General features: G+C 38.8%; 1 protein-coding gene across 3 annotated transcripts in view; it reads right to left on the bottom strand.

Moving 5' to 3' along the window:
• pkz (protein kinase containing Z-DNA binding domains) overlaps positions 1 to 14516 on the bottom strand; it is a 15812-nt gene extending 1296 nt beyond the window's left edge. For 2 of the 3 annotated variants that reach the window (XM_051652371.1, XM_051652373.1), the window contains exons 1-8: positions 13882 to 14516; positions 13053 to 13106; positions 10430 to 10549; positions 10063 to 10176; positions 9891 to 9986; positions 8387 to 8449; positions 7246 to 7414; positions 7015 to 7155 (exon numbers count right to left, since the gene is read on the bottom strand). In XM_051652371.1, the coding sequence (XP_051508331.1) occupies positions 7015 to 7155; positions 7246 to 7414; positions 8387 to 8449; positions 9891 to 9986; positions 10063 to 10176; positions 10430 to 10549; positions 13053 to 13106; positions 13882 to 14330 (1206 nt within the window). In that variant the 5' untranslated portion in view covers positions 14331 to 14516. The remainder of the gene's footprint in view (positions 1 to 7014; positions 7156 to 7245; positions 7415 to 8386; positions 8450 to 9890; positions 9987 to 10062; positions 10177 to 10429; positions 10550 to 13052; positions 13107 to 13881) is intronic. The other variant, XM_051652372.1, reaches the window with a different exon arrangement.
• Positions 14517 to 15000: the final 484 nt, after the last annotated feature.

Raw genomic sequence — 15000 nt, forward strand, 5'->3', positions numbered from 1 at the left:
GATGTCCTTAAAGGAGTTTACAGATGTGGAATGGAAACAAATAATTGGGACTTTAAGCAACAGCTGCGGACGGGTCGCTACGCAAAAATCACTAAGCAATAATCACGGTGGAACGGAGCATTTAATCGTTCAAGAAAGAAAAGGTATGAAGGTAAATCAGTAGCAAAACTCGAGAGCTTGCATATATGGATTTGAGAACTTGTACCATAAATATTTGTACTCTTAAGTTGAAACTTACCCTTACAGCACTGATGTGAAAATGTTAAATAAAAAGCTAAAGTTGAATGTTGCAATCTGCACTCACAGACAATAATTCAAAGCTTGTGTTCTGAATTCACAATTGCAGACAAGTAGTCACAAATGTGTAAAATGACATTCACATAAATACAAGTACAGACTCAAACTTGTATTACACATTAACTTTTGTACTTTCATTCATTTGAGTGGTGAATGATGTCCACCTGTACTTAACACCTGTCTTGTGTGAGTAATGACGGGGGTTTTTAAGGAGAGGAGACGACAGCAGCAGCAGAGAGAGAGAGCCCAGCTGACAAGCTTCACGTGTGTTGGCCACTGCCGTTATTATTATTTGTATTAAAAAGTTATTTGAGTGTGAGCTGTTCTGTTGCGCATTGAAGCCAACGTGTTTGCATTGAATAACAGAGACTATCCTGTGTTGGAATCGCCATCTCCCACTTCCTCATTCCCTGGAATCTTAGCTTTGCTGCAGATTTTGATGTATTTTTAACAGATAAAACACACATGCTTCAATTACTGTGAAAAAAAAAAATACAAATCTGAATTAAGTTTTCCATACATAGTTAAGAGGCTTTTTTTAAGTTTGAAAATCGTAAGATTGTGCCAAACAAACAGAATTATTACGTTCAGAATTATCATCTTTTGGCAGTGTCATGGGTAGTTATAAACATATGACACTGTCATGCACTGTATGCTGTTATAACAATGTAAATAAAAGTACGGATGTTCACAGGGAATTTAACCCAGGTCGATATACAGGTGCATCTCAATAAATTAGAATGTCATGGAAAAGTTCATTTATTTCAGTAATTCAACTCAAATTGTGAAACTCGTGTATTAAATAAATTCAATGCACACAGACTTAAGTAGTTTAAGTCTTTTGTTCTTTTAATTGTGATGATTTTGGCTCACATTTAACAAAAACCCACCAATTCACTATCTCAAAAAATTAGAATACATCATAAGACCAATAAAAAAAACATTTTTAGTGAATTGTTGGCCTTCTGGAAAGTATGTTCATTTACTGTATATGTACTCAATACTTGGTAGGGGCTCCTTTTGCTTTAATTACTGCCTCAATTCGGCGTGGCATGGAGGTGATCAGTTTGTGGCACTGCTGAGGTGGTATGGAAGCCCAGGTTTCTTTGACAGTGGCCTTCAGCTCATCTGCATTTTTTGGTCTCTTGTTTCTCATTTTCCTCTTGACAATACCCCATAGATTCTCTATGGGGTTCAGGTCTGGTGTGTTTACAGGCCAGTCAAGCACACCAACACCATGGTCATTTAACCAACTTTTGGTGCTTTTGGCAGTGTGGGCAGGTGCCAAATCCTGCTGGAAAATGAAATCAGCATCTTTAAAAAGCTGGTCAGCAGAAGGAAGCCTGAAGTGCTCCAAAATTTCTTGGTAAACGGGTGCAGTGACTTTGGTTTTCAAAAAACACAATGGACCAACACCAGCAGATGACATTGCACCCCAAATCATCACAGACTGTGGAAACTTAACACTGGACTTCAAGCAACTTGGGCTATGAACTTCTCCACCCTTCCTCCAGACTCTAGGACCTTGGTTTCCAAATGAAATACAAAACTTGCTCTCATCTGAAAAGAGGACTTTGGACCACTGGGCAACAGTCCAGTTCTTCTTCTCCTTAGCCCAGGTAAGACGCCTCTGACGTTGTCTGTGGTTCAGGAGTGGCTTGACAAGAGGAATACGACAACTGTAGCCAAATTCCTTGACATGACTGTGTGTGGTGGCTCTTGATGCCTTGACCCCAGCCTCAGTCCATTCCTTGTGAAGTTCGCCCAAATTCTTGAATCGATTTTGCTTGACAATCATAAGGCTGCGGTTCTCTCGGTTGGTTGTGCATCTTTCTGTTAACATGCTTGGATACAGCACTCCGTGAACAGCCAGCTTCTTTGGCAATGAATGTTTGTGGCTTACCCTCCTTGTGAAGGGTGTCAATGATTGTCTTCTGGACAACTGTCAGATCAGCAGTCTTCCCCATGATTGTGTAGCCTAGTGAACCAAACTGAGAGACCATTTTGAAGGCTCAGGAAATCTTTGCAGGTGTTTTGAGTTGATTAGCTGATTGGCATGTCACCATATTCTAATTTTTTGAGATAGTGAATTGGTGGGTTTTTGTTAAATGTGAGCCAAAATCATCACAATTAAAAGAACAAAAGACTTAAACTACTTCAGTCTGTGTGCATTGAATTTATTTAATACACGAGTTTCACAATTTGAGTTGAATTACTGAAATAAATGAACTTTTCCACGACATTCTAATTTATTGAGATGCACCTGTACATGGTTAGCAGACACGCTACCACTAGACCAACGGAACCACTGAAAAGAGAACAATCATTTTATAGGCCAATTACTGAGACACTTCAGCCTATGATGGTTTAAAGAGCCCGTATTATTAATTTACAGGTTCATAATTTTATTTTGGGGGTCTACTAGAATAGGTTTACATGCTTTAATGTGCAAAAAACACATTATTTTTCTCATGCTGTACATTTCTTTCCCCCGCTTTTCATACTCTGGCTGAAACGCTCTGATTTAGCTCCTGTCTCTTTAAAGCCCCCCTTTCCAAAAAGCCCAGTCTGCTCTGATTGGTCAGCTGGCCTAGTCTGTTGTGATTGGTCAACCGCGTAGAGCGTGTGTCGGAAATATAACGCCCCTTACCATAACAGAGTTTCAGCTCCCGAGTCTTCCTGAGCAGCTGTAAACATTATTGTAACTATGGCAACAGTGGCGTCGGTTTTTGCCGTACCAGCTCTAGCACGAGTCCGATAATGAAAATTTGGAAGAACAAGCTGATCGACCAAAACCACCTTCGCAAGCACGACTTGAGCTGGACGTTTCACAGTGGTATGTTTTAATTTAGTAGCTTTCTTACAACTACACTGTTGATTATTGTGAACCTAACAAAGCTTCAAGTAAAAGACACGTAGAGCATCCAAGTTAGTCATCTTTTGCTAGAATGGGTGCAGCCGAACTTTTTTCTCCCGAGATATGAACAGAGAACAGAGGCTTACTCCCGGTTAGTGAACAAGTTAGCCGTGGCCTACCGTGGATAGCGGCCATAACATTACAGCTTGTAATTACATAAGACTCTTATCATCAACCATTTTGTTACACAGTTTTAGGTAAAAGCCGGCCCACAGCTGAATAGTAGACCCTTACCAAAACAATAACATTACATAGCAAGTTAGCCGAGCACTACTGTGGATTGCCGACGTAAAATGACCGTTTGTAAAAATAAATCCATCTCAACACTTTATCACTATTCATGATAGTAAGAACGACAAACAATCTGCATAATTCTACACAATTGTAGGTAAAAGTGGGCCTGCAGCTGATTAGCAAAACTATTTCAACACAATAACATTAGCTAGCAGGTTAGCAGAGGCCTACAGCTGTGCACTGGGTGTACACCATAGCTACAATACAAAACTCCGCATGTGAACTCTCGGTAGCAGATAAATCCACAAATAATCAAGCATACTAGTTGTGATCCTGAAGTGCCAGATTGTCCCAACAAAGTGGGAACTGCACCACTTTTCAGGAGTAACCGACTTGACAATCCGGCATTGGTTGTGGTTGTTATTCGATTCGCCTGCCTTTGGAAGTCCAAACAAAGAGGTTTTGCTTTCGCAGTGAAGAAAACGGCATCTTTTCGACATGGGGGCAACACTAACCCAAATCATCCTGGACTCTGTTATAACTACGTTTATTTGAGGTTGGGCGAAAGTAGCCCTTAGGCGGGCATTATGCAAATGTGTTACATAGTGACGTAGATACTTTACGGAAGAAATGGCTGGACTACAATCCAGCCGTTCCTTGTAGTTCTTGAGCAGTGTTGTCTGTGGGATTGAATAAGTCCCTTCTGCATGGACTTTGTGCTTTGTAACTTTGCAGACCGTTTACATGCACAAAGAGCTATATTACACACTAAAGGAAAGGTAAAATCCCAAAAAGCATAATAGGGTCTCTTTAATGTTGCAAATAAAATAATTCCACTTGCGATTTACTGCTCTGACAAGTGTAATCGCCAGTTCCCATTCAGACCAATGTCCCATTTTAACATACAGGTACATTTGTGCTCAAAAGTTTTCATACCCTTGGAGAATTGGTAATATATGTACCATTTTTAAAGAAAACATGAGTGAGCAGGCAAAACACATTTCTTTTATTTCTTATGGGATTCATATTCTACTGTAGGTTATAACAGAATGGCACAATCATAAAACAAAACATGGCAACAAAGAAAAAAATGAAATGACCCCTGTTCAAAAGTCTGCATACCCTTAGTTCTTAATACTGTGTATTGCCCCCTTTAGCATCAATGACAGTGTGCAGTCTTTTGTAATAGTTGTCTATGAGGCCCCAAATTCTTGCAGGTGGTATAGCTGCCCATTCATCTTGGCAAAATGCCTCCAGGTCATGCAAAGTCTTTGGTCGTCTTGCATGAACAGCACGTTTGAGATCTCCCCAGAGTGGCTCGATGATATTAAGGTCAGGAGACTGTGATGGCCACTCCAGAACCTTCACCTTTTTCTGCTGTAACCACTGGAGGGTCAACTTGGCCTTGTGCTTAGGGTCATTGTCGTGCTGGAAAGTCCAAGAGCGTCCCATGCGCAGCTTTCATGCAGAAGAATGCAAATTGTCTGCCAGTATTTTCTGATAACATGTTGCATTCATCTTGCCATCAATTTTCACAAGATTCCCTGTGCCTTTAGAGCTCACACACCCCCAAAACATCAGTGAGCCACCACCATGCTTCACAGTGGGGATGGAATTCTTTTCACTATAGGCCTTGTTGACCCCTCTCCAGACGTAGCGCTTATGGTTGTGACCATAAAGCTCTATTTTGGACTCGTCACTCCAAATTACATTGTGCCAGAATCTGTGAGGCGTGTCAAGGTGTTGTCGGGCATATTGTAACCGGGCTTTTTTGTGGCATTGGTGCAGTAAAGGCTTCTTTCTGCAGCTCATTTTTGTTCAAGTATCGTCGTATTGTGCTCCTTGAAATAACCACACTGTCTTTTTCCAGAGCCAAACATTCAAGGGTATGTAAACTTTTGATCAGCGCCATTTGGGTGATTTCTGTTATCTTTATGATTTAAAAAGGTGTCAAACAACTATGTGATAATAAATGGCTTCATATGACCATTATCCTTAAACTTTTTTTGCACGATCAGTCATATTTTCAAAATCAATGCCAAAATTTCACAATTTCTGCCAGGGTATGCAAACCTTTGAGCACAACTATAACCATGTTACCCTGTGAAACCATTAAAATTGCTTTTAAACTGTGTCGAATTCATTAGAACAGACATCAGTGAAACAAAGTGGGTTAATGATGATACCAGCATTTTTTTATAATGTGCAAAACATCTTTTATTTGCTCCTTGGCAATTCACTTTGAACGAATCTGCTGAAAAGGCAAGTGAAATTATTCACATCCCCAGTTAACACGATCCACACCGGTGGCATTCATTGGCTAGGTATCAACCAATAAAACGACTTCATTGACCCCTCCCCTCCCCCACCGAACACTGGTCTTGCCCTCTCGCATCAGGATTTTACAAGTGCACAAGTGAGTTTTGCTACAGGTCTCTCGCTTTAGATTATTGTCTGCGAGTGCAGATTGCAACATTCAACTTCAAATTTTTATTTTACGTTTTCACGTCGGTGCTGTAAGTGTAAGTTTCAACTTACGAGTACAATTAGATCTCAAATCCAAATATGCAAGTTCTCGAGTTTTGCTACTGATTTACCTTCATAAAAAAGGTAGGCTATTTAAAACATCAAGAGAAGGGATGCTTGCAGTGTTAAATAACTGTTGGCAGAAGAGTTTTACTCTTGTACGATATAAACAGCCTATGTCTAAAACCTAGATATTATTATTAATAGGCTATCGATATTTTTTAGGTTTTTTTATTCAAAGCCTATAACCGTAAAACATATTCTAACATTTACTTACCTAATTTGTCACGTACGATCGACTGTCACTATGGCAAAAAAGAAATGCTTTAGAAATTATGGTTTCGACATCAGGAAGTTGAAGTCGCTTACACGCAATGGAAGACAGAACACAGTAACTGCACCTGCTGCTTAAAGTCCCTATTAAGAATGACACAACGTTCTTTTTTTGCTTTGTGATGTCATGAAAGAACATACAGTATGTGCCCTGCAGAATATTCATTGCGAGCCTGCATACCCTTAATAATGCCTTTTGTCATTGCTTTGTGTAAATGAGGTTCCCGCAAAGAGTATCATGTATAAACGTACATATGCACTGCATCTCTGCGCATGAGCGCAAGGTATTTTAGAATATGATTGAGAAAGTAGTCGGATTCAAATGTTTACATGGCTAATACTTTTCTTTTAAACTAGGTCTACACCACCCCCTTCAATCGGATGGAAATTGCATTCGGATCCAGCTCAATCTGATAATTTTTGTGCCTACATGAAGGCTTTTCAATCCGATTGAGCTATCAGTCGGATTCTAAACGGATTATTTGGTTGCATGTAAACGTGGCCACTGTGACGCTGTGGCGCTCTCATTACATTGATATGTTTGTTTAAGCATCTTGACCAGCCGGACATAGTAACATTGGCTCAAGCAATGGCATGAGTTTGGGGCAGGATCTGTCTGTTTTGTTTGACCTATGGCAGATGGGAGAGTGTTTGCGAAACCTGTATGAAAACAGTCACAATATACTTACAGAGAATTAAATTATTACCTGTTCTGGACTCATATACTGTGGTGTTCCTTTTCTTTTTGATCTCTCTATATCCTCACCATTGTGATTCATCAGAGCAGCTACAAGCCCAAAGTCTCCAATCTTCACTTTGCCATCAGCGCCAAACAATATATTATCAGGCTAAAATGAAAGTACACATGGGGAAACTTTCAATTAAAATGCTCAATAAAAAAAACCCATAATGGTTTCCCAGCAGCCAAAATAAAATACCTTCAAGTCTCTGTGGATAAGATTGTTCAAATGGATGTATTCCACTCCACTAACAATTTCAGAAAATATTTCCAGCGTTCTCTGTTTTTCCGTAAGATTCCTCGTCTTTATCCATTCAGTCAGCTTACCTCCCTCACAGAACTCCATTTGAATATACAAATACATTCTGCTGTTTAAACAGAGACAGAACAGGTATTTTCATATCATACATATCTGTGGCAAGGAGGAGAGTGTGGCCGGGCCGTGAGGACACACGGCCGGCCCTGAATTGTTCTAATCAGCCGGGAGGGGGATAAAGACGAGCCGGAGGTGCCAGTTCGAGAGAGAGAGAGACACACCCGGCTGCTGTGTGTGTGTGTGTGTGTGTGTAAGTTAATTTCTGTCATTAAAAGTTTAGTTGAATGCTCAGCCGGTTCCCGCCTCCTCCTTGCCCATCCTGAACCTGTTACACTGGTGCAGAAACCCGGGAAGGAGGAGGGATGTGCTGTCGTGGAGTCTTCACCGCTGCCGTCCACCAGGGGACGGAGGAGTCGCTGCCGGCCACCGGGAGTCGGAAGAACCGCTGCCATCCACCAGTAAGGGGAGGAGCCGTTCTGTCCTCCAGGGGTCGGAGGACTCGCTGCCGTCCGCCAGAGGGCGGAGGAGTGGTTGAGGACCAGGTGACGGCATGTCCGGGGACCTACGGGTGAGTCTTTTCTCTCCTCTCTCTCTCCTTCTCTCCCCCTCTCCCTCCCCTCGTCTCTCCCAGGGCTCCAGAGAAGTGGGGAAGTCCTACCGGCAGAAAAACGGCTTTTGATGTCATTAAAAGTTTTGTTGTCTGCTCAGTCGGTTCCCGCCACCTCCTTGCCCATCCTTACCCGTTACAATATCATTTTATTTTTCCCTGAAGTTTGCTTAATATGTAATCATAATTTAGTTTTTCAAGACCATTTTCTACCCTCTCTCTGACCCTTAGAAATTAACGGGCCTCAGGTCTCTCCTTTTATGTAGGTCTATCAGATTTGATCATCCGCCAGGTGAAAATCACAAGTCAGGCCGCTTAGAAAAGCAAATAGCACACCTCTCCTCAACAAGCCACATGATTTGAGGTATCATTCAAAGACTGTAGCACAAACTGTACATGCCAAAGATTAATACTTACTGATTTAAAGGGTCCGAACTGTGTGTACTGTGGCTTCTTGATGATTCAGTAGTGAATGTTGATCTGAGAACAGTAAAACATATCCATTAACAGTGCTGTGCAACAACTAAATGCAGTAACTACACATTTTTAAAACTGAGATATTGTAGCTCAGCTATGCTCAGAGTCAGAGAAAACAGAGAATGAAAATTGTAGTAACCACATAAAAATCACATTAAACCAAGTAACTTTAAAGCTATGTTTCTCAGTTTCAGTGTAGTTGCTGTGTTTTGCCTTTGTTGGGCAGAATGGTTTACCCTCAAAGGTCCATCACAGCGTCCGAGTACGGGATAATCCATGGCTTATCCCAGTTATACCATGGTGACTTGCATTCAAAAGTTAAAGCTAACATTGATTTGTGCAGCTCAAATTTTGACTGGAAGAATGAAAATAACAGTTAACTTTATCTACAGGTCATTAGTTCAGCTGTGTAAAGTTCTACCCATTCTAAATCAGACATAAAGAGATAAAGTAGAGCAATAATGTTACATTTATTTTGAATTAATTAATAAAAAGCTGTGCGATTAACTGGAAAAATGAACAATGATTTTTTTGGAGACTACACACTCTGTAAAAAATATAATAACTACACAATGAAGAAGGGTTGGCACTCCTAAGAACGTGCAATATTAAACTTTTTATTCTTTATCGTGTTCATATTAATGAGTAAATACGGCGTTACGGACATGACAGTTGTAAAAGAGGTACTTACATCATGACGGAAACGCATTGAAACCACCTGACTTTGACGTCTGAGACATCGTTATGGTATACATTAAATCTGCACTATTGATTAAATCAAGACTGAAGTCGCAATATGGCCTTGCGTAATTACTAAACAGCGAAAGGCTGCACTGGTCTGCATTCAGCACTTCAGTAAGTGCTGTGTGATCGAGTGGCGACCTCTCGAGCGATTTTCCTTATCCAACGCGGTGGGATCCTTATGATTTTTGTAACAAGCCTTTACTTTCCTTACAAGCCTTATGTGTGTGTTAGCGGAAAGTGCAGACGCATTTCTAATTAACTCCAAGTCGGACTCAGTAATACGGCTGATGCACACTGATGTCTTCTCCGTTTTTTTCCTGTAACACTACACAGCTGATTTAAAGATGGCATTGCATGACTTATTCTGTTGTGTTTTTTGATGTGATGGTTAATCCTGGCTCTGGGTCTCAGACTAGCTACACTATATTCGTGTCCAGAGGTCATTTGAACAGAGGCATAAAACTTTCGCAATGTCTCATTACGGAGGAGAGCAGAGTAGGCGCAGACTGGAACTACCTGTTCATTAAACGATTTTAATGCATGCATTTCAGCCAATCAGAATAGAGTATTCTGATAGACCATGGTATAACACAAACTGAATGGCAAAACATGATAAATGATTCTCTTAAACCTCTTTTAAAAGACACATTATATAGGAGCAGACTGAACAACGGTCACAGAAGAAGACTACTGAACACACTCCACTGTCAGATCCAGACTCTCCATATCTGATGTGACATCACTCTGTCCACTACTGGATCTCTCAAAGGTCACTTCAACTGAGGAAGATGATGCCCTGAAAATAAGACACACAAACGTCACTATTGAGAATTACTGAATGGTTCTATCAGAATCGTTGGAAGCTTGCTTACTTAGACATGTCCTTGTTTGATGTCCAGTTGTCAGAACTTGTCCAGCATGTATGATAACGTACAATGTTTGGATGATCTAGTCGAGCCAATACCTTCACCTCAGAATCAGCTTTCCTGTTTGAAGTAGAAAAATTAAGTAAAAATTAGCTTTTGTTCTTCCCCAAACTTTATTTTTCAAAATTGCCTTTTTTGCAGTTCAGTTAGTCCTTCTGTTATAAGCAAATCGTGTAGTCATGTAGGTGACACATCTACATGTTTCAAAATTATAGAAGAATTGTAAAAATTGTTTGCATGAATTATAGAATGTGATACAGCAGGACGCTGCTTAAACTGCTTGAAATTTCATGTCAGCTACCTATAAACTTACCCAGTTAAGTTGACTATCTTCACAGCATAGATGTTGCCATCATATTTATGCTTCACTCTGTAAACATGGCCATAGCCTCCTTGATCAAGCTTTGTGATCTCGTCAAAATTTTGAGATAACCTACAGATACATAAATATGTCAAACAACAATATACATACAACAAAAATGCATTATGTATCGTTCCTATATTCAAAACATGTGAGGGATTATTTACTAAACTTCATGACTTTCTATATATATAAGCTGCTATACAGTATATAAGAATGTCCAAGTTGCTCTTTTCCATACAATTTCAGACTGTCCCTCACAATGCTATCATATGGCTTTAGTAGACTTGTAGCTAATATAGAGCATGAGACGAATGGACTACTTATGTTGCTTTTTTGTCCTTTTTCCCAGTACTAGTCTCCATTCACTTTCATTGTATGGCAAATATCAGCATGAACATTCTTCAACAGACAATAGTCATAAAGGTGTAAACTATTCATTATAACCCTTGAATGTATACCTCAGGTTTTTAGTGATCCGGGACCTCACCCCACCCCCTATACCCTTATCCATCTTTTGGGGTTATGCTCACATGTCTTTAGTATGCCTCAATCTTACTCTTCTGAATAGTGTAATAGTGTGCTACCATAAATCATATTTTTGTGATTATTTCATATCTATATAAGTTTACTATCACATGAGATATATTTCTTAGTTTATTATAAGACAAATACAAATGATGATAATGGTGAATTATCAGTATTCAATATGCATGTACACATACTGTATATATTATACAGGCTATTTGTATTTCTTACTCAAGGTGGCGCTGATGTTTCAGTGATGGACTTGATTTACATTTGACATTGCTATTTGACGAAGAAGCAATGTGGAAGTAAACTATAGCAAGTTTAACAAATGAACAGTATGATTTGGCTATTGTCATTTGGGTGTATTACTGAAATTATGTAAGTTAACTATAGCAAGTTTAACACATGAACAGTATGATTTGGCTATTGTCATTTGGGTGTATTACTGAAATTATGTAAGTTAAGTAAACTATAGCAAGTTTAACACATGAACAGGATGATTAAACTATAGCAAGTTTAACACATGAACAGGATGATAAAACTATAGCAAGTTTAACACATGAACAGGATGATTAAGCTATAGCAAGTTTAACACATGAACAGGATGATTAAACTATAGCAAGTTTAACACATGAACAGGATGATTAAACTATAGCAAGTTTAACACATGAACAGGATGATTAAACTATAACAAGTTTAACACATGAACAGGATGATTAAACTATAGCAAGTTTAACAAATGAACAGTATGATTTGGCTATTGTCATTGGGGTGTATTACTGAAATTATGTAAGTTAAGTAAACTATAGCAAGTTTAACACATGAACAGGATGATTAAACTATAGCAAGTTTAACACATGAACAGGATGATTAAACTATAACAAGTTTAACACATGAACAGGATGATTTGGCTATTGTCATTTGGGTGTATTACTGAAATTATGTAAGTTAGGTAAACTATAGCAAGTTTAACACATGAACAGGATGATTAAACTATAGCAAGTTTAACACATGAACAGGATGATTTGGCTATTGTCATTTGGGTGTATTACTGAAATTATGTAAGTTAAGTAAACTACAGCAAGTTTAACATGAACAGGATGATTAAACTATAGCAAGTTTAACACATGAACAGGATGATTAAACTATAGCAAGTTTAACACATGAACAGGATGATTTGGCTATTGTAATTGGGGTGTATTACTGAAATTATGTAAGTTAAGTAAACTATAGCAAGTTTAACACATGAACAGGATGATTTGGCTATTGTAATTGGGGTGTATTACTGAAATTATGTAAGTTAAGTAAACTATAGCAAGTTTAACACATGAACAGGATGATTAAACTATGGCAAGTTTAACACATGAACAGGATGATTAAACTATAGCAAGTTTAACACATGAACAGGATGATTTGGCTATTGTCATTGGGGTGTATTACTAAAATAATGTAAGTTGTGGGTTTCTTTTGACTCAAAAAGTGCCTGAGAAAATACATATGTGTATCTTATGTGTCATGTGTAGCTCAATATGTGTTTGACAGTCAGTTGTGTCTCATGAAATTTCAGTGTGGAAGTAATAAATCCTGTTCTAGATTAGTTGCATCATCTCTTTGATATACAAAAAATAAAACATAAAAATATATCAGAATATATTTTTTTCTATTATTTTCTAATTGTATGAAAATGCTTTGAAAATTTGAAACTATCTGGGCATTTTGTAGATCCATTTGTGATAGATATACGTGCCGGGTCACTAAAGAACTTGTTTTATGTTAGATTTTGTTTGAATTTTTGAAACAATTTAGTATGATAAATACACAAAAACAGAAGAAATCAGGATGGGCAAATACTTTTCATGGCACTGTATGTTAATAATGTTTGGTGAAACATCCATGATTTAAGGGTTTATGCACTTCTCTTGCAAATAGATATAAATCTTAATTTAACTTTTTCAAAAAAAGTTACATTTGAAAGTGATTGTCAGCTAAAATAGTATAGGAAAGTTAAGCCTGAAGACAAAATTTTATAAAACAGTATGCTTACCCTGAATATGAGGCCGGTCTAAAATCTTGTGCACACGAGGGGAACCCGTGTTTACTGGGAAACAAGAACACAAAACAATCAAGTAAACCCGATTTCCAATTCATTACCCAAAACATTGCCACTTTAAAGTCAATGACATATTATCCCTGCTGAAAAATCCAGCTTAAGCTGGTAGTTGTGTTTTGGAACATGGTAGCTGGTTCAAGCTGGTCCAATCTGGTCTTTAGATAGTCAGTAGCTGGTCCAAGCTGGGAGACCAGCTTAGACCAGCTACCAGCTTGTCATACCTGCTCAAGGTGGTCAAGCTGGTTTTTGGAACATGGTAGCTGTTTCAAGCTGGGAGACCAGCTTAGACAAGCTACCAGCTTGTCATACCAGCTCAAGGTGTTCAAGCTGGTTTTTGGAACATTGTAACTGGTTCAAGCTGGTCTTTAGATGGTCAGTAGCTGGTCCAAGTTGGGAGACCTGCTTAGACAAGCTACCAGCTTGTCATACCAGCTCAAGGTGTTCAAGCTGGTTTTTGGAACATGGTATTTGGTTCAAGCTGGTCTTTAGATGGTCAGTAGACCAGTAGACCATCTTAGACCAGCTAGCAGCTTGTTATACCTGCTCAAGGTGGTCATGAGCTGGTCAACCAGCTACCATTTTCCAAAAACCAGCTTGACCACCTTGAGCAGGTATGACAAGCTGGTAGCTGGTCTAAGCTAGTCTCCAAGCTTGGACCAGCTAAAGACCAGCTTGAACCAGCAACCATGTCCCAAAACAGCTACCAGCTTAAGCTGGACTCACTCATTTGGGTTTAATAATAAAAAATAAATAAAAAACATACATCTCTTTCTGCAGATTCCCATTTCTATTCTCATTACACCAAGTCCACAGATTGTCCTCAGATTTGTGTACTTCACCCTTCTCGAGCCTACTGTACAGCTGTTTGTTTACAGTTTTTCGTGGTAGTTTCAGTTCTTTTGCGATCTGAGAAGCTGCCAACCCGTCTGTTCCTCTAGATCTCAACAGCTCAATCACAGTTTTATCTTCACATGAAGCTTCAGATTTCAGTGCTGGTTTAATCTCAGTAATCGTCTCCTCTTTTAAAGACCAGACAGGAGGATTTCTGGCAGATCTGTTCAACTGTTTCGACTCCAGCAAGCTGTATAAATGTTTGTTTACCGTGGATTTGTCCAGTTTGAGTTCTTTAGCGATTTTCAAAGCGTTGCTTTCACCGTTTTGCCTCAAGAAATCACATATTCTCTCCATTTCATTTTTGGCACTAACAGACATTATGATTTAAATGACTTAAATGCAGTTCAAGCATGTAAACTAGACTAAACTAGATCCGCTGCGCCGTCTCTGGTCTGTCGAGAGACCAAAGTTTCAAGAGCTTGTTCGCGAGTATTTCTATCGTCTTCTTCACCTTTCAGTATCTGTTTCGTTTCCTTCGCTTTCTTATTTGAACCGTGGCACATACGGAACTATAGATTTCGAGACGTCACTACAGTGAACTTGAGTTACGCAGTCACATGACGTCACTTATTTGTAAAGATTGAATGACAAAATGAGCACCGCACTCATTTCGGCCCTTTTTGGAATGTAATATAACATTTATTTTTCGAAAACGTTTTTTTAGTATGCAAGCTTTTTTTTTTTTTTTTTTTTTGAACGACCCGATCATGTCTTTGGGTAGCCTTTAACAAGTTGAATTCTGGTTTCAGCGTGTTTCATTGCTAAATGTATAGTTTCAATATAAAGTAAAAAAGGTGAAAGTTACTGCAAATACTGTAAATGTTATCTAAGAAACTATCCTGGATAATGGTAAATATTTTTAAGGGTAGGGAACAACGTGGATAAAGGCACACCTTAAGTGAAATTTGCTTTCTATCTATCTATCTATCTATCTATCTATCTATCTATCTATCTATCTATCTATCTATCTATCTATCTATCTATCTAT

This window comes from Myxocyprinus asiaticus, chromosome 23 (assembly GCF_019703515.2).
Source record: "Myxocyprinus asiaticus isolate MX2 ecotype Aquarium Trade chromosome 23, UBuf_Myxa_2, whole genome shotgun sequence".
Taxonomy (NCBI): domain Eukaryota; kingdom Metazoa; phylum Chordata; class Actinopteri; order Cypriniformes; family Catostomidae; genus Myxocyprinus; species Myxocyprinus asiaticus.